Source organism: Clavelina lepadiformis, chromosome 3 (assembly GCF_947623445.1).
Source record: "Clavelina lepadiformis chromosome 3, kaClaLepa1.1, whole genome shotgun sequence".
Classification (NCBI taxonomy): Eukaryota; Metazoa; Chordata; class Ascidiacea; order Aplousobranchia; family Clavelinidae; genus Clavelina; species Clavelina lepadiformis.
This window is the reverse complement of record NC_135242.1, coordinates 9,618,517-9,638,159: the sequence shown is the minus strand read 5'-3', so window position 1 is coordinate 9,638,159 and position 19,643 is coordinate 9,618,517. Positions and strand designations below refer to the sequence as shown.

The 19,643-nt window shown below is 37.1% G+C and overlaps 1 protein-coding gene across 1 annotated transcript; it reads left to right on the top strand.

Annotated features, from left to right (window-relative positions):
• The first annotated feature begins 2,737 nt into the window (after window positions 1-2,737).
• Window positions 2,738-19,048, top strand: LOC143449111 (leucine-rich repeats and immunoglobulin-like domains protein 2). The gene is made up of 20 exons (XM_076949186.1): window positions 2,738-3,211; window positions 5,831-5,908; window positions 9,720-9,788; window positions 10,026-10,103; window positions 11,124-11,258; window positions 11,368-11,544; window positions 11,621-11,764; window positions 12,545-12,616; window positions 14,223-14,294; window positions 14,428-14,571; window positions 14,658-14,894; window positions 15,137-15,300; window positions 15,374-15,540; window positions 15,629-15,750; window positions 15,836-16,010; window positions 16,184-16,496; window positions 16,597-16,872; window positions 17,069-17,233; window positions 17,458-17,574; window positions 17,650-19,048. Exons 1-20 carry the CDS (start codon window positions 2,925-2,927, stop codon window positions 18,498-18,500), a joined length of 3,843 nt encoding a protein of 1,280 aa, XP_076805301.1. The 5' UTR covers window positions 2,738-2,924; the 3' UTR covers window positions 18,501-19,048.
• The last annotated feature ends 595 nt before the right edge of the window (window positions 19,049-19,643 follow it).

The following is a 19,643-nucleotide window of genomic DNA, read 5'->3' as shown; positions in this document are numbered from 1 at the left end:
TCTTGTTTTACCATTCCACAACCAGGTTAGCACCATACATTTTGCTCTCCGCAGTCATTGGCGAAAAATAAATGAAACGGTTCAATACGGTCGGTACGGCGATGAAGGGGTTAGTGAGGCTACTACTGTAATGTTAGTGGCGCTAATGTTGTAGCACCTTGTCCCTTTAGCAAGATGTTAACGACCCTTGCTCCTGTTAATTGATCCCGGTGAACGGTTCCAAAGGCGGGTAGTACAAAAGAATCTAAAAAACATAAAAATGTGAGTGTTCATCGCAATTTGCACAAATGCTATTTGTGTAGTATGGCTCAAGCGTTAAGGATTCATCGCCAAGCTTAAATCTTGCAAACTTTTTTCAGTCCCAGGCCGAGGATAAATATTATGAAAGCAATATATGAATATACCGTACCATACGATGACTGCGAACCGTTTTGGCGTTTTGTATAATTCGGTGTTTAAAGTGTGCGCTATTGAGAAGTATTGTAAAATCAGCCAACGATGAGATTTGTCGCTCGTTTCGTTGTTCGGTTGTTCGTGTAGGCCTGTTTTGCACTGGTGTTAAACAATTTTACTGTTCGGTGCTCGTTTGTGGAAAGACATCAGTTTCACTGTTCTACCAGCCTTTAAAGTGACATAAAGATCAGGCAGATGGTTTAAAATGCTTTTTTGCGTTGGTATTAAACTAGGCTAAGTGCATGTTGGGTGTAAAGTGTGAACCAGACTGCCAGAACAAAACAGGTCACCTAAGTCTTGCAAACACGTAAAAGCTACAATTGTCAAATTTATTCAGCTATGTACATAAAATACGGCCAATATTACTAAAAACGTTGCCAGATTTCAAAATAAATCGGTAAACCTATAGACCTATGATAGCCAGTGAATTGCCAAAATCTGTCCCCAATTGTGTCGTTAGAAATGTCATTCTGAATATCGGTTTGAATCAGCAGAAAACAAGTGCTAGTGCAGGTTTGAATATTAAGTGTTAAACACTGTCATATTAGATATTGACCCAAATTAAGAATTAAAGTTGAAAGTTTTGATAACGTCTCCATAATAACTGCGTATGCGATCACGCAGAGCTTACACTCAACAGTGAAATAAATAGCTATGAATAAGCTTAAACTAACTAACAACGGGTCTAGTTAAAAATTGTACAAACCGATGATGTCACAATTTAAGTTGCTGGGGTCTACTGGTCTAGTATGTAAAGGCATCCTGTGGTTGTCCAGGGGTATACTAGACCCCCTAAACATAACAAATTTACCTTCTAATCCAAATCAAACTCCAAAAAATCTTAAAAAGCTGAAATCAACTTTTCGCATTCCCATTCTCCTAACCTAACCGCCTATATCTTTAACAACAAGCTGCGTGACCTACATACATTGAAATAGTTACTCTCCTACTTATATCTGTTTATAGGCTATTATACATCTCTAGGGCTGGGAATTTAAATGGCTGACTAAGTATTTGTTGGCGGGAATTAGCCTAGTTTTTGCTTAATTTACTGTTGTTGCTTTTATACTTCCATAGAGCAGTGTTATCCTAAATATTGAGGAGTATTGCAGCACACTTCTTTGCCCCACGGTGCTGAAGTACAGTGGTTGTACATCACTGCCTTTTGGCCAAACTGCAATGCATGGCCATTTTCAGCAATATCGTGGGTGCATCAAACAACCAAAAATGGAAAGTTTAGTGTGCAAAATGGCTCTGGCATAATGAAAGTGCACAATTTCACAGCAATGTACACAGTTTGACTTATTTAATCTTTGAATCAATTGAAAATTGAGTGTATAGAAGTTCTGTTCAAATCATTAAGTGCAAAATAACGTACCTTACGTGCGGCACTAAAGCTCATAAAAAGCAGTATTGAGTGGGTGTATGTCAAACTCTTCAATCAGGCTTTGTAGGATCACTCATTTGCAGATTACCATGAAATCAGGTAAACACTAATCTAAGAAAGTAGCAACTCTGTTCAGAATACAGAATTGTAGAAGTAGCAACACTAATCTACAGATGTAAGAAAGTATTGGCGGTGCCTCCGACATAAACAGGTTCGCTTGGGTCAAACTGCTTTGATTGCTCGGACTACTTGGATCGCTTGTGGATCAGTTGAAACAGTAAAATTCACTTGAAGCCTAGGGTGTCGCTATGATAATACACCTCGCATTAATATTGAGTTTGCAGACTTTGAGTTATTGTTTGAGTCATGTTAAAAATTTAAATGGATGTTTTTAAAGCATTGTTAGTATTAATTTTGGCACTTTTAGCACCATGATTATTTGTGTATATCCATTGCTTTTGCTTATGTAGGGCTATTAACAGATTTCATATTTTGTGAATGTCTTAATCATCACATTCAATTGGTGTAATTTTTTAGTAGTGTTATAAAAATAGTTGTGCACCCTAACTTATGGTTTCAAATAAATTTTTCGATTTTAACCCATCCACAACGGATCTAAGTGGTCCAATATTTATGTATGTCTATATTTTGGAGGAACTCAAGTATTGGCGGAAACTTAGTCATGAAAAGTGAAAGAGGGTGTCGATAGAGATTAGTTTTACATAAATTTTATGTTGTGATAATTCTGTAGTTTTGTAGGTTAGGGCTGTTACTTTTGTACTTTTTATTTGTAGCATATAAAAACAAGTTTTAGATCAGTATCATATCATAGTTGATAAAATATGATAACTAATGCTTCAGAAACAAAATTTAATATGCTTACAGAATGATATTAATTGCTCATGTAATACATGCAGAGAACTTGATGTTTAAGCTACAGTAAACTGTTGTAGGAATATAAGCATGTGAATCTCTGTGCATGTAAGGAAGATACCGGCATTCTTACACATTGCTCACCTCGGAAGATAAAATGGCTGAACATCAGCATAAAGAACTCCAACAGATTTTTGTTGCTTGAACATGGATGTTTCAACATGATGAAAGAAACTCAAACTTAAATAACATGCCATTAGATCGCAGAAAGTTGCCATGTTTGGCAACTCATTTTGCCTTTGACTGGACAAATCGATTTTATTTAATATTTTTGATTCTTTGCTTGTGCCAAGTAGTAGTCACAAGTGAAAAATCAAATTTTGTTTATTCTTCTTGTCCACAACAATGTACATGTTCATTCAATGAGCGATTAGTCAACTGTAGCAACAGGAGTCTGCGTCAGATCCCGAAACCTATTCCATCATGGGTATCAATCTTGTAAGTATCATTCTGTTGAGGACTTTTTAGAATTGAAGTTGTACGTAATTATTCATTATGCGTTAGTTAGCTATAAACAAGTCTTGTTAACACTAATTGCCAAATAGAACCGAAGGGACGTAAAATCCTACTTTCGAGCATATAGTAACAAATTATATATTATTATTAAATTATATATATATACAGTATATGTGGTCATACTTTGCCTAAAATCTTTTGCGATAATTTGGCAAATATCAATGCCAAAGCTGTTAATTGGCCATAGGACAATAAACACGCAGATTTTATCAAAATAATTTTTTATATAACCATCTTTTGAAATACCATGTTTAACATACAGTATATATTGCTACACTATTCTATTTTATGCTGGTTATATTTATTTTACATAACTTCCACATAAAGTTGAAAGTAACTGTAAAATTTTTGACATGTTTGTTTTTCGCCTTTACATACACAACCCATTACCTATGTTCTACAGTACATACCAACCTTATTTTTATTCAGTAACCATTACATTCACATTTCCGTAATTTTTCTAGTCTATTGATGACAATATGAAAACAAAACTCTGTAAAATAGGGATCCAGTCTAGTTCTGTACCTATCGGTGGTACTGACAGTGATAACTGATAAAATATTCTTATCAGCCTTATTATATTTAACTGACTCAGAATATACGTTTCTAGTTATTTTAAAAATAACTTTATGGTAAGTAGGCTATATAATTATACAAGGTTAAATAACAAATTGAAAAAAAAAATTTTTATGGAAATATCAGCAAGACTTATATATATCTCTTAAAGTGAGGAGGAAAATGCAAAACGAGTTGAATGAAGTCAGATAAGATTTGTTTGTAAGTAGCCTCCACCAGACAACAAATTTTTCAATAGTATTTAATGATTAAACAAATATTGCCAAAAACATTACTCTATCCGCAAAACTGAAAATATGGCACTTAAGTACATAATGGGAATATTTTTGTTAGTTTGACGTATCTTAAAGTGAGGGGCAAGTCCTGAACATTGTGGTAAAATATTTTTGAAAAATAATTTGTTGTTAGGTAGTTATCAGCAAAAGAAAATTGCAAAGTCTCTGTTTTTCACCTTCATTGTGACATATATCAAGGCTCTTTTTTGTCATAGATTAGACAAGTTGCTTGACAAAATGCTGCTGCTGTTTCTTTCCGTACACAATAGTCAACTGAAGTCAGAAGTGTAAGCCGTAGGAGTTTAGTCTATGTCCAATTAGGCATCATTTGAAAAAACTAGCAACACGAAACATTGTAATGGAATAAATTATAAATTTTTTAAACATAAAAATCCAGTAGCCGAATTATTTGTGTCCGTGACGTTAAGGTATCCTTTAGACCGCATAGGCTACCTGTCAAATTGGTACCGTACTGGTTGCCATGGTTGGGCGATACAGGCTGTCACCTATCAAGCTATTGGTGTTTAGAGCAATCCATACAACTGTAACAGATACATACGTGAGATACAATAGGTATTTCTAAATTATGAATTTACAAATGTTATCTGTGATTACCTATGACATAACATGAGCCTTCATCTACTTCACAATTAAGCCAATTTTGCGGTTTTATTTTGCCTATAATTACCTAGCCAAGAAATATTTTTCAAAACTATTTTACCGGAATATTCAGTGAGTAGTTTTCTTTCGGTATAACATCAACTTGTTTTTGAACTTGCCCCTTACTTTAAGTATACATAACCTGCAACTACTCGTCTAATTGCAAAGTTTTATTCCATCCAAAACATGTTAAATCTACTTACCACCACACTTGGATTCAAACACCAGCAATGAGCCATCCACACTGTAACATCACAATCACCGCCATCTCAGTTATGACTAGTACCAAAATTTGTGATTAACTTTTTGGCATTAGTTGCTACGTATTGAAAATCTTTTTGGTCGTAATACTATTGGCAACTAATTATCATCAAGTATTCCTTGATTTAAGGTTTGCTTGTTTTAGCACTTGCCCCTCATTTTCATGTTGAAATGTAAATCTCAATTGACCAGGACTTGCTAGGGTTGGTAAGTTTGCAAATGTTTTGCCGGCTATTGCATTGATTATACTGAATCCCAATATTAATCAAAAAATTTCTTATACATTCATTTTAAACACAATTGTTATCATTCAAAAATTACCAGTTTTGTTTGAGTATATCTGTTGGGTCTGGTACTGGCAGGTTCATGAAAATCACTATAACTTCCTGTATTTGTGTTATGCATTTGGATGCTTGTTCAGTTTAAAATTTCTTTTATATTTTGGCACTTAAAAAATATAAATAAATATACAACAGAAATATAGATATGTATACAACAGTTGTTACTATTTTTAATTGCGATCATTTCAGTATCGGTCTATCAGAAATGTTATGCCCTTGCAAAGCTGACTTACTGTTATATATTGATTTACCACCCGTCCAGCCACATACTTTAATTGGCCCTTGAGGAAACGATTGAAAGTTATTGTTAACTAATAAATGCTAGGAGTGTTAAGAACTGTATTAATTATGTGGTAGTACTGTACTACTAATTACAATAGTATTTTGCTGATGATATAAGTTTTGCAGTAAACATAGTATTTTTTTAGAATCTTTCGAAACAACAAAATTTCTGCAAATGAAATCCAGCGCGACATCTTCAGTCATTTAAAACATCTACAGGAAATGTGAGTACTTGCATATACCTGGTCGATACGAAATTATGTTACGTTAAGATATTGCTTGATACTAAAATAGGACGTTGTTTGTGTCATTCACCAAAGTTTTCACTGTTTTAATTGGAAAATTTATATGCGAGACAATTGAAGTAAAATTTATGTATAAGACGGTTAAAAAAATTTATGTAACTAATTAGTTTTAAAGCTATATTGGTATTAGTATACAATATTTTTAAGCCTTCACTCGTTGCACTGTAGTTAATATTTCTGTTATGATTTATTAGGCATCATAGATTCTTGCTGATAATAATTGATGAATTAGTAGTTAATTTATGTATTATTGACTGACCCATGTTACTTAATGTGGAGAACTTTTCACCAACCTTCAAGTAGTACAAATGTAATTTCATGTGCCTATGACTGTGTCATGTTCCTGCTAAAGCAAATGACACAAATTTTATCATGAAACGCAGGATTATCAGATTACCTAATGTTTTACTTCGGCAATATGTTTTCAACATTGGTGCAGTTCTTTGCTTTGTGCTGTAAATATCAGGTTTATTGCGATAAGATATTTTTCTCTTCCCTTGTAAAACGTCAATGTAAAGTGATTTATAAGCACGTCCTCGGAGCATATTGCAATGTCTTGGCTTCTGTTAAATTTCCCATCCAGGGAGAATGGAGATATAAAACACTCAACACTCGCAAATACAGTTAACAGCAACTTGGCCAAATTTACTTGCGTTCGAATAGACTAGTGTTCTTTTGCTGTAAATCTTTTTAATTATCTTCTTTTTATATGATGCAAACCGCAGACGTATGAATTTGTTGATGTAAATTTCTTAAACTCCTTTCTTATATATTCTTTATGTTGAAAAACGATGCTTGTATAGCATAGTCACACTCTGAACTTATTAAATGTGTAGTATTGCCCTTAGGCACCCTTCACTATGGTGAAACACAAATAGTTATAAATCTATAATGTAGATAAAAGGAGTTGTTCTATTCGGGAACTGTGAATGTTTTCGTTTTTAATTCTAACTGACAGCTTACCAATCCGGTGTATAAATCTGGGAAATGCTCTGTATGATGTGCTCGAAATAACTAAATTGAAACTTATACGGTATGGTATATTAAGATAAATACCAACGGTATTAAAATATTTTTGACGTAGCTATAAATCGCCGTAACTTTTTTGAACGCGGTGGTCAACTTTTATAAATGTTGCGGATAGCAGCAGTTTGGACAGTAACCCTATAATTTCTGGTAACCCTAACTTTGAAAGATATAAAAAATAATGTTCAATATACACTAAAGCTGTTGTAGAAGCTTGCCATCAAGCCACATGTCTTTATTTTTAGAACCGTCTAATAAGACAAATAAACGTTATTAATGAGCATTGTGATGCTCTATGAAAATTTTGAAAAGTTGTGAATTTTTTCAGGAAAGTCTTTAATTAACTGATTTACTTTGTTCAGTTTTTGTTCGCCTTAGTTTGAGCCTTTAGGCATGAAGGTTGTTGAACGGTTGATCCTTGTGAATTGGATTGTCACGGGTCGAGTGAGAGGCGTTCCAATTTGTGAAGCGCTGGCAGCTGTGTCACTACAACCCGTGTGTACTTTGTTCACACTCTCAATCTAAACATATTGACCGTATTTTATTCACCTCTGTTTTATCCATCCAGTCCGTGATGTCGTATACCGTAACTGACTGGGTTGTTTCTGGTTTTGGAGAACTGCTCCGTCGTAAGCGCTCCAAAGAATTCATATCGAAGAATTTTAGCAAACTTAGTTGTGGCCATATTTTAATGTTGGTGACAGACAATTTCTTTGAGCTTTTTATACATGTGATCATTCGCGGGAAAGCGCCAAGTGTTGTATAAATATGTGGCTTCGTGGCTTGATGGACACTTGATCAAAATTCCAGGTTTGTCACGTTTTGCGATTGTCGAGAATCAAACACGGCTTGAGTGCGATAGAATAAGAAAACAATGCTGGTCACACGACACCAACAAGCACCTTTCATTAATTTTAAAATTAAACCGTACTCTGCACTGATCAAATACAGCTATCTTGCCTTCGATTTAGTGGGACCTCGAAGAGCGGAAAAATATCTACCGTACATCGATTGGTCAATCCCACTAAAAATTAAACGTTGGCGATAAGGTTCATAATTTTCATGCTAATACACTCTTGTGTATTTCGGTTACTATCGAAACAGCCGAAATGTAAATTCCTTGTTTTATTGAAGCTTTTTTTATACTTTTATTTCAACGGTGCTAATTAGTGTTGGACACGGAGAATAGTGATTTTAAAACTACTTTGATTGGTTGAAATCTATACTGTTTGAAACATGATGTTTAGTATTTCTTTAGCCAAGTATTTCAACAAATTAATACTTTAGTTTCTATCTTTATAGTGGAAAGCATTTAAATTTCATCCTTTCACCTCCTGAAATGGACACAACTTAAACATTTATTTCATACATCTCAAGGTTTTAGGTTATATTTGCTGGGCACCAGGACACGGCATGGTATTCATTTTAAAACAGACTTTTTCCTGCTGTGTTCCCACAAAGGGTTGGTCCATTATCAGCTCCACGCGTTGTGGCCTTTGCCTCATTATTCCCCTCTTATTATGATCAAATGAAGTTGAAATAATTTCTTAGTCAAATCTTGTGACGAAGCTCCCTGTTGCTATCATGTATTTTTGCTTCCATGGTGGCCAATTTATTTTCAGAGGCGAGTTGCAATGTCCGCCCGTTTTATACAACTAACTACTTTCTAAAACTTTCAAACGAACTGGTTAAAGCGCCAGTTTGTTACATCTTTTGTGTTTCTGTACAAATGTCATTGTGTCTGATTAGGAAGTGCGATGTTGTGATCAGTTCACATTCTACAACGTTGTTATCAGATTAGTGATACGCTACCCTCAGAAAATGTTTACGATACTTTTACCATCGGTTTCTATCTCTTCCTATTTGCACGCGCACTACCTTTAGCGTAATGGTGTAATGTGTTCGCGTTTCGTTGTGCAATGGATTTTTAACGCCGGTCCAAATGATTTCTAATATTTTGCGCTTGCATGCGCGAGTGTTTACTTCAAGAAGTGCACGAAATACCACCACCTGCAGTTTCTTACGCTCTGCTTTTCTTGGTGACATGCCTTAAATTAATTCTTTTCTTCAACCACAACGCTAAGTTATTATGTCGCGAGTGCAAATTGTCTCATTTTCGCGAGACAAGTGTTTTGTATTCAGAAGGGTCGTCAAAGTTTTGAGACTTGAAGGCAAAGGTGTGAAGTGGTCTGTTTGCAGAGTACGCTTGATTGCCTCTCCGCTTTATCTCACGTTTTGTGCTCGAAAGAAATTGTTTTCTTTTTTTCGTTCATTCAGTTGACGTATCCTTTCTTCACTGGCAGTAATAAGGTTTATTGAATTTGAGTAATTCGACCCAGCAGGTGCCTTTCTGCTATATTTCTTTCATCGTTATTTGAAAATCTTTTGGAAACTCGCAAATTGCAAAAATATTACCTTTAAACCATGCTTGTTGATCGCTTATAAATTTGGATTGCATCGTTATTTTCACATTTTAGGCCACCCTTCTTTTTGAAGATGCACGAAATAATCGGATTAAGGTTTAAGTAGATTTGTTTATTAGTGACAACTTTTTCTGGTCATACTGGCTGGTCACAACTCCCAACAGTATACTATAATAACGTCTAAGTTATCTATCTTTTAATTTAACCTATGTTCTGACATTAGGGGCACCATTTCGTTCCAACTTCAGCGATGAATTATTTATTTTTGTGTTTGTGTTCAGAGACTTCAGTGACAATCGCCTGAATGAAGTAAACCTCTCATTAGAAGATGTTCCGCAACTTAGAATCCTGTGAGTTAAAATGGATTCACGTTATTTAATTTCAAACCTACGCAAGTTGTACTTACTTAGACAAATATTTTATAAGTTTATCGTGTTTTGCTTATAATTTCTCGAACGTGTTGCTGTGTCGCCTTGTAGTAAATTAGCTGTTTTGTAAATAAAAATTACATTATATATATCTCTAACAAGGGCGTAGTTGCTTACTGAAAGAAATGTACATGTAGTTGACTTTCTATCAATATACAGGCGATTCGATCGATGTTCCTTAGATAAGATACCGGATGTTGGAGTAAATACGGGAATCAACATTACCATATTATCATTGTGAGTACTCATTTCATCGGTCGCATGACGTTTGTTTTTTACTCGTATTGCGTAATTTTTCAAAATCGAAGTTCTATACCAGTCACATTTTTTACAGTCCAACACTTTGAAACAAGCTTGTTTTATTTTATGAGCCAACATGAAGTTTTTATGTGCATAGAGTACAGCGCTTAAATTCACGCGTAACGAATTGATGCAATGATATACGAGGAAACTTCAAACACTTTCCCATTTTGGTAAAATTGTACTATTCACTCTTTTCTGCAGTATTTCGAATGCGTCCGCACTTAAACGCTCAATTCGATATAGAGAGAGAGGTAGTTGTTGCGTAATATTTACTCAAGTCGGTGCCGGATGGAAAGTCTCATCCCTTCCACCTGCCTCTACTTGACGTACTTGCTAGTAGCGAACCTGCACTTAATCGCACATCGAAAATTACGTCGCGGCACTGAATGACTTGATGAGCGGTAGTCGAGTGTGGGAAGCAAACTATATTTCGAGGCTCACCAGACATTGGCCAACCGAAGATGTCGTCGGCGTTTTCAAGGAGAACATAGTGCGTTAAAAGTACATCCTCGAAGCTACTTGCGCGACTGGATCACGACTTAATGTTTAGGGTATAAGCGCAAAGAATTATTTTATTCACTGTGACCCTGTTATGATCATTTGAAATACGTATGTAACATATGAATTTGCGTTCTTGAAACAGCACTAAAGAGGTTTTTATCGCCATGTACTTACTGTACATCATGGCCATGACCACACAGAGTTACGACTTATATCGTTGTAATTATACTAACCATGTAAATATTTGTTGTGTCATTTGTATGATAAGTAAACGGTATCAAACGACGAATTAATTCTGCCTCAATTTTGTCACCGAGGTGGTAATGGTTTTCATTGAAATTAACTTGTATTGTAAATGTAAAATGAATATTACTGCATTCTTTGTGACAAGGCATGGAAATGCTGTTGTGCCATACGATAATAACGATAAGTTTCCTTTTTTCGGAATTCCAGATCACATAATTCCATTTCTGAAATTGGTGGCAAATTGAAATTGTTCCCTTCCTTGCAAAACCTCGACCTCAGCTTCAACAGGTTAAAGCACCTTCGAAACTACGCATTTTCCAAGCAAACGAAACTCACCGAGCTGTAAGTTGTCACGTACTTACACACTTGTTAAAACACTTTGTTTGAATTGTCGCATTCAAAGCTTCTATGTTCTATCCTGGTGCTATAACCGAATTGTTACCCATGGTAGAAACCTTCACAAGAACAAAATATCTGCAATCGATTCGCAAGCACTTGCTGGCCTCAGATCACTTCGACACCTTTCGTTAAGTCGCAATAAACTTCGCGTGTTTCGCCATTCGTCCTCTTCGGATAGATCAAAATCGAATAAAAAATGTGTTGGAAATCTTTGCAGCCTTCGCTATCTGTAAGTATCTGCTTCTAGAATAGGAAGATCCGGTAGAGTGAATTTATTTAAAATAAAGCTTATTTGTTCACTTCAGGGATTTGAGCCGCAACCACATTTCGCGTATCGAGGGTCTTGCCTTCAGCGGTATGCGCCATCTTCACACCTTGTTACTTAGCGACAACAGAATAGGCAGTCTAATGGACGGGGCATTCTTTAGCTTAAAGGACCTCACCGTACTGTAAGCAAAACTTTTTCTATTTGTGATTGGTCGAAATTGCGGATATAGATTTTGCAGTGTAAATGAATCATATGTTTTCTCTGTAGCTGAATAAAACAATGAATGTACTTTATTCAGGTTGCATGTTACCGTATAATTGTTCTAGCTAACAGTATTTCTATCTCATCCCAAGCTTAACGTCTTGATTAACTTTATTTTTAAGAGTGTAAGTGCTAAAGGATGTTCAAACATCATATTATAACTTACAAGTTGCAGGATAATTACTGCTAATTACTGTTCGTGCTACGTTTAATTTCGGCCTGCTCTACTAAACAAATCATTTTCCCAGAAAACTTGATGAGCGGCAACCACAAGCCCAGGTGTCGTCCTCCACTTTTTGCTCTAATCTCAACCTATCAGCCATATTTGTCTGCATTTTGAAAGCAAAAAAAATTGATTAATGAGATTGCTTTGACTAACGTTACATTGCGAATCCTGTTAATGAATCAATTTTCGCCCAGTGCATCACTGCTCATTAAGAGTCAAATTTATGATGGACGGGCTCGCTTTGATGTGGCCGACTTTAGACAGCAGCGAAATCATGGCGTTGATGTCATTAGAAGGCGAATTTAGCTTTTCCTTGTTATTGGTTTGTGACATAGAAGTTGGTGTGACACCAATTGACCTTCAGCGCAGCGTGAAATACAGAGTCATAAAACATTTTTCTCAAGAGAGGCTTTAGGTAAAATATGTTATCGATGTTGGTTGGTTTTAGTCTTTAAATAATGTAACTTTTTTCAGGAGAATGGACAATAACCTAATAACATCGGTGATAAAAGGTTGGCTTTTTGAACTGCAGTCCTTGCAAATTCTGTGAGTATTTACCGTTAATCTTATTTTTTCATGAGTAAAGTTTAATTTCGTTTTAACAATCATGACGCACAAATCAAATCAAAATAATAAATGGTCTTGGGAGGAAAACAACTAGCGAGAACTACAGTACAGTATTTCTTCCAGCCTCAAACCCCGTGCTTGTGAAATTCATTGTGGTCACGCTTGATTAAAGTCAGTCGTGACGGCAGCTGGATATTTAATGATCAGCAAAATAGGAAAATGAGATTGCAGATGGTTTTTGTTGGAAGAAATAAGTAGTCAATTATGCATTGCTTATTAGATTAGCTGTCGAATAAAGAATTAAACCGCTTTATCGTTCGGGATGCTGTCTAGGGAAATGTTAGTACATCGCCCTAAGTGTGAAATCTATTCATCGTTTATCAAAGCTTTCATCGTCGATTAATGGCTTCAAAGTAGCACTAACTCAGTGTATAAGTTAGCAAAATGTCTATATTTAGTACAAAATTACAATATTTCGCTTTTGATTACAAACTTTTGGTACCACAATGACTAAACGCGTTGGACCATTGCTGTTTCATGTACTTCAGTTTATTTATAGTTTCCTCCTAACTCTCATGTATATCAAATGTAATATTATTTTTCGTTGTCGTAATTCAAACTGCCGTGTTATTGTTGGTTTCCCACCATCTTGGTTAGAATTGGGTTCAATATGCCAGGTGTTGTCTGCCGCCCCACGCCAACTCCTTTTTGTTTGGTACTCCTTTGGTTCGTTTCTCTTTTCACTAGAACTGTTAATTTCAGCTTCGACCAATTGTTGTGTGTAGTATGATAACACTAGTGTTAACAAGTGGCAAAAGTGGTAATAGCAGGTCTTTTGTGTAGGAACTTTCTTTCAGAAACCGTTAAAATTACATTATCAGTTTATGATGTAGTTCACTGAGAACTTGTTGATCTTCTTCCTTCATTATGACATCATCTAAGAAGCAAACATTACGTCAGTTACGCGGAAAACTTCAGATCCAACAAGGAAATCATTTGTTTAATTTTTACTGTTACCCTATCACGTGGCCCGTTTTCATATTACTCAGCTTTGTTCATTTCCATTCAGTGGAATGTGAATAGAAATAGTGGGAATGGCAAACAGTCTTTACTTACAAGCGGCTTAGCTTGCCGTCTCGCACATTGTTTGGCCACCTGCAAGAAATCTTATGAGGGCGCGATGTGAGTTGATTGCGGCAACGTAAGAGCATAAAGAAAATAAAAAAACGTCTTTCAGTTTTCTTCTCTATTGTGGTCTCTTAATATGACTAGCCTGGCTTTTGTGTTGTCCTTCCCTGTCATTCTTCTGTGTGCCAGTAATCATTTCACCAGTTAGTTTAATTTTCATTGTACCCAGGTTGGATCAGCCTTGAAAGTAACTACCCAATTGCCTACTTTAGATATAATCTGCAACTAAAAAGTCTCATATTGCGCAGTCAATCATTCCAGTTATCAGTATACATCCTAATATATTTAACATTTATTTTATCATATATCTTGACACAGAAAAAGCCAAACCGAAATACAATGATCTACATTTTGGTTAGTACCAGGTTTAATTTACAGGATTTTTAATTTTTTCCAGATCTCTCTCGCACAACAATGTCAGCAACATTACACCGACTGGATGGAAATTCTGCGAAAAGCTGCGTCATTTGTAAGTAACCTTTACCGAAACATGTCATATACATGCGGTCTTTGCTATCCGGAATTTGGTCCCACAGACTTTTTTCGAACTTACGGCTAACCTTGCTTGACACGAAGCGTAAGTATGAAGTACTTTTATGCAGAAATCTAAGCTACAACGACATGCGAACTCTCTCTACGGGGTTATTTAAGCACTTGACTCATCTTGAAACATTGGATCTGAAGCACAACTTGATCGATGTGGTAGAAGACAACGCGTTTCTAGACGTTGTGTCACTTCACACATTGTAAGACAAATAGTTTTATGCTATTGCCTGGCTCACAGTTGTTTTCAATGCACGACAACTGACTTTGTTAACGTTCTCTTACACAGGGATTTGTCACATAACAGTATCTCCAGCAGCGTAGAAGATATTCATGGTGCGTTTCTTGGACTTTCTGGTTTGCGTCGCTTGCTTCTGAACGACAACAAAATCAGGTGTCTCTCGTCCAACGTCCTGCGCGGTGCGGAAGGTCTTACAGAACTCGATCTTCGCCGAAACAATATAACATCGGTCGAAAATGGAACATTTAGCGCTCTGAAGTCCTTATACTTCTTGCGAATGGACAGGTAAGCATGCATCCGATACCATGTTCAACATCATTTTGTCAGGTGGCTCATGTTTCTGTAGTATAAGAAAACAAGATGTAAATCAGTAGTTTTGGTTGCGAAGAATTTCGCGTTAGATAAAAGAATTATTTTATGTGCTCTACTCCTCGACATAGCTATGCCCCGAGTTGGAGTTTTCTTCAATTGACTTTTCTTTTTCGGCCTTGGTTTGGTCTTCCAACGATGTTCATTTATCACTTCAGCTCCTCCTTCCTATGTGACTGCCAGCTGGCATGGTTTCCTACTTGGCTTTCAACGTATGAGAGCAAACACAACAGCTCATTTGAAGTGCACACTTTTTGCTTTCATCCACCACGGTTGAAGGGAAGAGAACTGTCAACGGTCAAACGAGAGGAACTAGAGTGTGGTATGTTGCACCCGATAGTGTTGTGCCTGTAGCTCCTGCCTTGTCGGTGTCTAATGCAAGTTTGTTGATCTAGGCAAGCACCCCGTCCCAGCACTTTTACAAGAACCGAGCTTGCTAACATCGTACAAAGGCGAAAACGTAACACTCGAATGCAGTGCAAGTGCTACTGTCGTGGAAGGTCAGATCGTAGATGCTAACGTGGAAATGACCGTTGTATGGAGAAGGGGTCCCACTAGAAGTGTACGAGTCACTCAGATTTTCATTTCACCGATGCTTGTGGATTTCTTTGCGCCACTGTTACGGTCAGTAATTTGTATTTTACATGCAGGAGATTAAAGAAAGTTCCTCGATTCGAATACGGAATAGACAAACACGAGAAGGAGGACATATATTCTTCACAAGTTTGCTTTTGCTCTACAATGTTGGTTATGACGACGATAAAAAATATAGGTAATTAACATCAGCTATCGTATGATTGGTTTACCACCGGCACTCATTGGGTCATTAAAATTTGTTATATACTGTTTTCTTGTAGCTGCGTGATCAGTAACGACTTTGGGCACGACATGTCCACCCCAGCACGTTTGAGAGTCTTCGCAGCTCCACTACTAATAAAGAAACCCGAAAATAAAACTGTGAGGATGGGATCCGAAGCTATACTAAGCTGCCAGGCTAGTGGTCAGCCTTTGCCCAAGATTAGTTGGCATAAGGTTTGTTGCTTCTTAATAATGTAATGGATTTCATTGACTTTTTGTTATGATAAGCAAGAGAATGACATTGACAAAAAAATTCGCTACGGAAGGAGATCGCGCAATTTTTCGCCGAAATCATTTTCTCCGAATGCTTAGATGCTTGTATACACGTGATATTGTGCTTTCCACAGACTGGTGTGAACTTTCCCGCCGCTGACGAGCGTCGTTTGCAAGTTGGCGACGAAAGATCCAAGTCGTCACCCTCGGAAGAATCAGACGCTTCGAAGAGGCCGCTAAACGACGTTACTGGTTTAACAAGACCGAGAGCGAGTCGATTTATTTCTGCATCAAGTGAACGTAATTCCATGAAGATCACCTCCGATGGTGTCAAGGATGGTCCACTTCATATCGTCAATGTGAAACCTCAGGACGCCGGAGAATATACTTGCATGGCGAAGAGTGAAGCTGGAAGCGAAACCGCTTTTGTTACCCTCACGGTTCTTTGTAAGTACAAATTTTACGTGATGCCAAACGGCATTTATCGATTTTAAAAACTATTTGAATGAATTGAACTGAATATTTTTATCAACGTGTTTCATTGTAGATGCGCCTATCGTAGAAGATATGCCTGAAGAGGTTAACGCCATTTACGGAGGAAACGCGGTCCTTAAATGCATGGTCACTGCTTATCCAGCCCCGGAAGTGACGTGGCGTATGAACAGCAGCATCCTGAAAGGGACGGATCGTCACTTTTTTGCTGCCGATGGACAGATATTAGTGATAGTAAAAGCTGGATCGAACGACGAAGGCATCTACACCTGTTTTGCGTCAAACGATCTTGGCACCAACCACAAGAGCACGAATCTGGTGCTAAAAGAAAGTACGTATTTTAAGTAACTATTGTTTTCAGATTCTCTTCACCTATACCGCAATGAGTAGTGTTCCTCTATTAGGTTCTGATAGTATTTTATTTATCTAGTATATGTTAAATATTTTTATCTTTGTTGTTTTCTTGACTTCAGAAACCGTTTTTTAACGCATATAACTGGAATATATGTACTTAATCAATCATCTAGGTCTTGATGAAAATGCCACCAAAGGTGTGTTTGACGAATTATTTGGTACGAACGGAATCGTCGTCGTGATAGTTTTCATCTGTGTGCTGGCAACTTCGCTCATATGGCTCATTGTGCTTTGTTACACGCGAAAGAACCACGAAGGAGCGTATAGCACAAACACAGGTATAAATCGTAAACAAGTTTGGACATGCATAATAATGTCAAGTGAATTTGAAATAACTACCGGATAAGATCCAGTGTTTTACATGGAGGGATTGTTTTTCTTTAACTGGAGATGCTTTAGTTTCTTAAACCTTATTTCTTATCTCATTGGCGTCCTCATCATTCATTGTTTCAGTTCACGTCTAAATTTTGCATTTTTCCATGTGTTTAACGTTTATGCTCAGATGCTTCAGATCTTTCTCCCGTGGACTCTTCTTCCCATGGATCCCTGGATAAACCTTGCAATCATGCGCGCTCAATGCAATCATCTATGAACATGACAGGACTTAGATCAAAACCAGGTGGGTGAAGGGCATCCACCAACATCTCATCTAACCATTCCACATCAGCAATAAATTTGCTTCTTTTCTATGCAGATCTGAATTTGAACAACCGTTGCTATGGAGATCGTTTGGTCACTCCTAACTTATTGGCCCGGTCGCATCGGCCGAACCTTGCCCACGGTGAATCGTCGAGGACGATGCCTAATCTTCGTCCCAATTATCGTTCATTTCCGAGACATTACGGGTTGCCATCAAAGCAAATGGGGTATAGCTCGCCCAATCCGGGCGATAGGTTTATTGTATACGATCGCCGCGTCTCAGCTCGCCCACCTATGCGCGCTGCATCCACGTCTCACGTTCACAACATGCAAGTTGAGCCGACAAACAGGCACACGAACGTGTCCAACAGCACTCAGTGTATACCAGAATCTGCACGATACAAACACCCGGTACAACGTGTTATGAACGCCCAGCATCATCGTTTCTGCGCCCCCCAAGCTAAGCGTCGGCGCCGACGCAAACGCGTCGATGACGAGGTGAGAGAATCAGTCGGAGGTAGCTGCAACCCAGCATCCAACAGCGATTCTTCGGACGAGCCGGACGAAAGACAAAGGCTGGTGAATCCTTTGCCGGGCCTCACTGTGACGCAAGATAAAGCTCGGAAGAAGGATTCTAGCGTTTCAACATCGGCAGCTTGTGGTGAACAAGAAAGATTGTTAAAACTCTCTGGTATGCGACCGAATGGACAGCCCCCCAACATTATCGACAACGATACCTCTTGTCAAGTTCAAACAAACGTTAGGCCTCATTACGCACCACTGTCTTCAAACGTTAACAATAATACCAGCGAAGGATTAGAAGATGAAGACTGCGATATTAAACAATCAAATACTTTGTTAAATAAACCAATTTTTCCAAGTACCACTAATGACGTATTAAGTTAATCGTGCATGTATGTCATTTATATCAATTAATCTTCTATGGCTTCTACGCTATGACTTGTCAGCTTAATACGTCAAAAGTTCATCGAAATTATTGGACACGATGTTGTTACAACTGGTATTAATAATCTCTGGAGAAATTTCACAATTTCCGATGTTTACGCTGGGAAAATAATCCTGGTGCCATTGTTGGTGTTTTTGAGCCCTTTATTTCTTGCTATGAGATTATAATTACTGTCTTCTGAGCTGTCAATTGCTGGCATATACAGAGGTCGATAGAAGTAAGCCGGGTTGGTAAGTTGGTCAAGACCACCCTCGTACCATTTGAAACTTGATATTGCATTTCCCGCGCAAAGAAACCATTTTTGCTCCCGTATATCTGTAAAATTCATTCTTCATTAAATTAGTCTTTTGTGATATTGTTCATGTCGATATGTGTTTGTTTTTTATATCGTTGTTTCGTGAAATATTTAAATGAGTACTCGTTTTTTCGTCTTTACACATTTATAAGGATGTTTGCTTTTTCGTAAATTAAATTGTGAAACTTTGAATAGGACTGATTTTTTACGACCCACCCAGCAACACAAACATGTATTATTTAAGACAAGCATTCATTGCGGAAGGCTAAAATTCACTGGCTAAGCTTTGACCGCTGATGCAGGCGCTGCCAAGTAGGCTAACTTGGTTTCCAAGCTTATTTCGGTAATGTCATTGACGTAGTAATTTCAAAATAGCCATCGAAAGAATTTGTCATGTATCTCAAGTTGGATGCAATCAACTCATTGATCTCATTTCAATGCTAGAGAACTGCATCCAGTGATGATCGTATTTCTTTGTTCTGATATGTTTTTCTCGAATTAGTGTAGACGCCCTCCAAATAAGCACGTTTAGAAGAAAAACGTTTGTAATTATTTGTAGAGAAAAAGTAAATGCACAACTTTTATCGTCGCCCTAACAATGCCTAATAGAAGCATTTAACCCGTGGGATATGATTTCATGTTGTTCGCCTTTCGAATTTCTGGAAGCATCATTCTCAAATTCATAATCTTGTCCTCAGAAACAAAACCAAGACGGTGACTGTTACAAGCGTTAAACACTAAAATACATAAAGATTAGATTAAACTTTAATAAATAAAGTTAACTTAT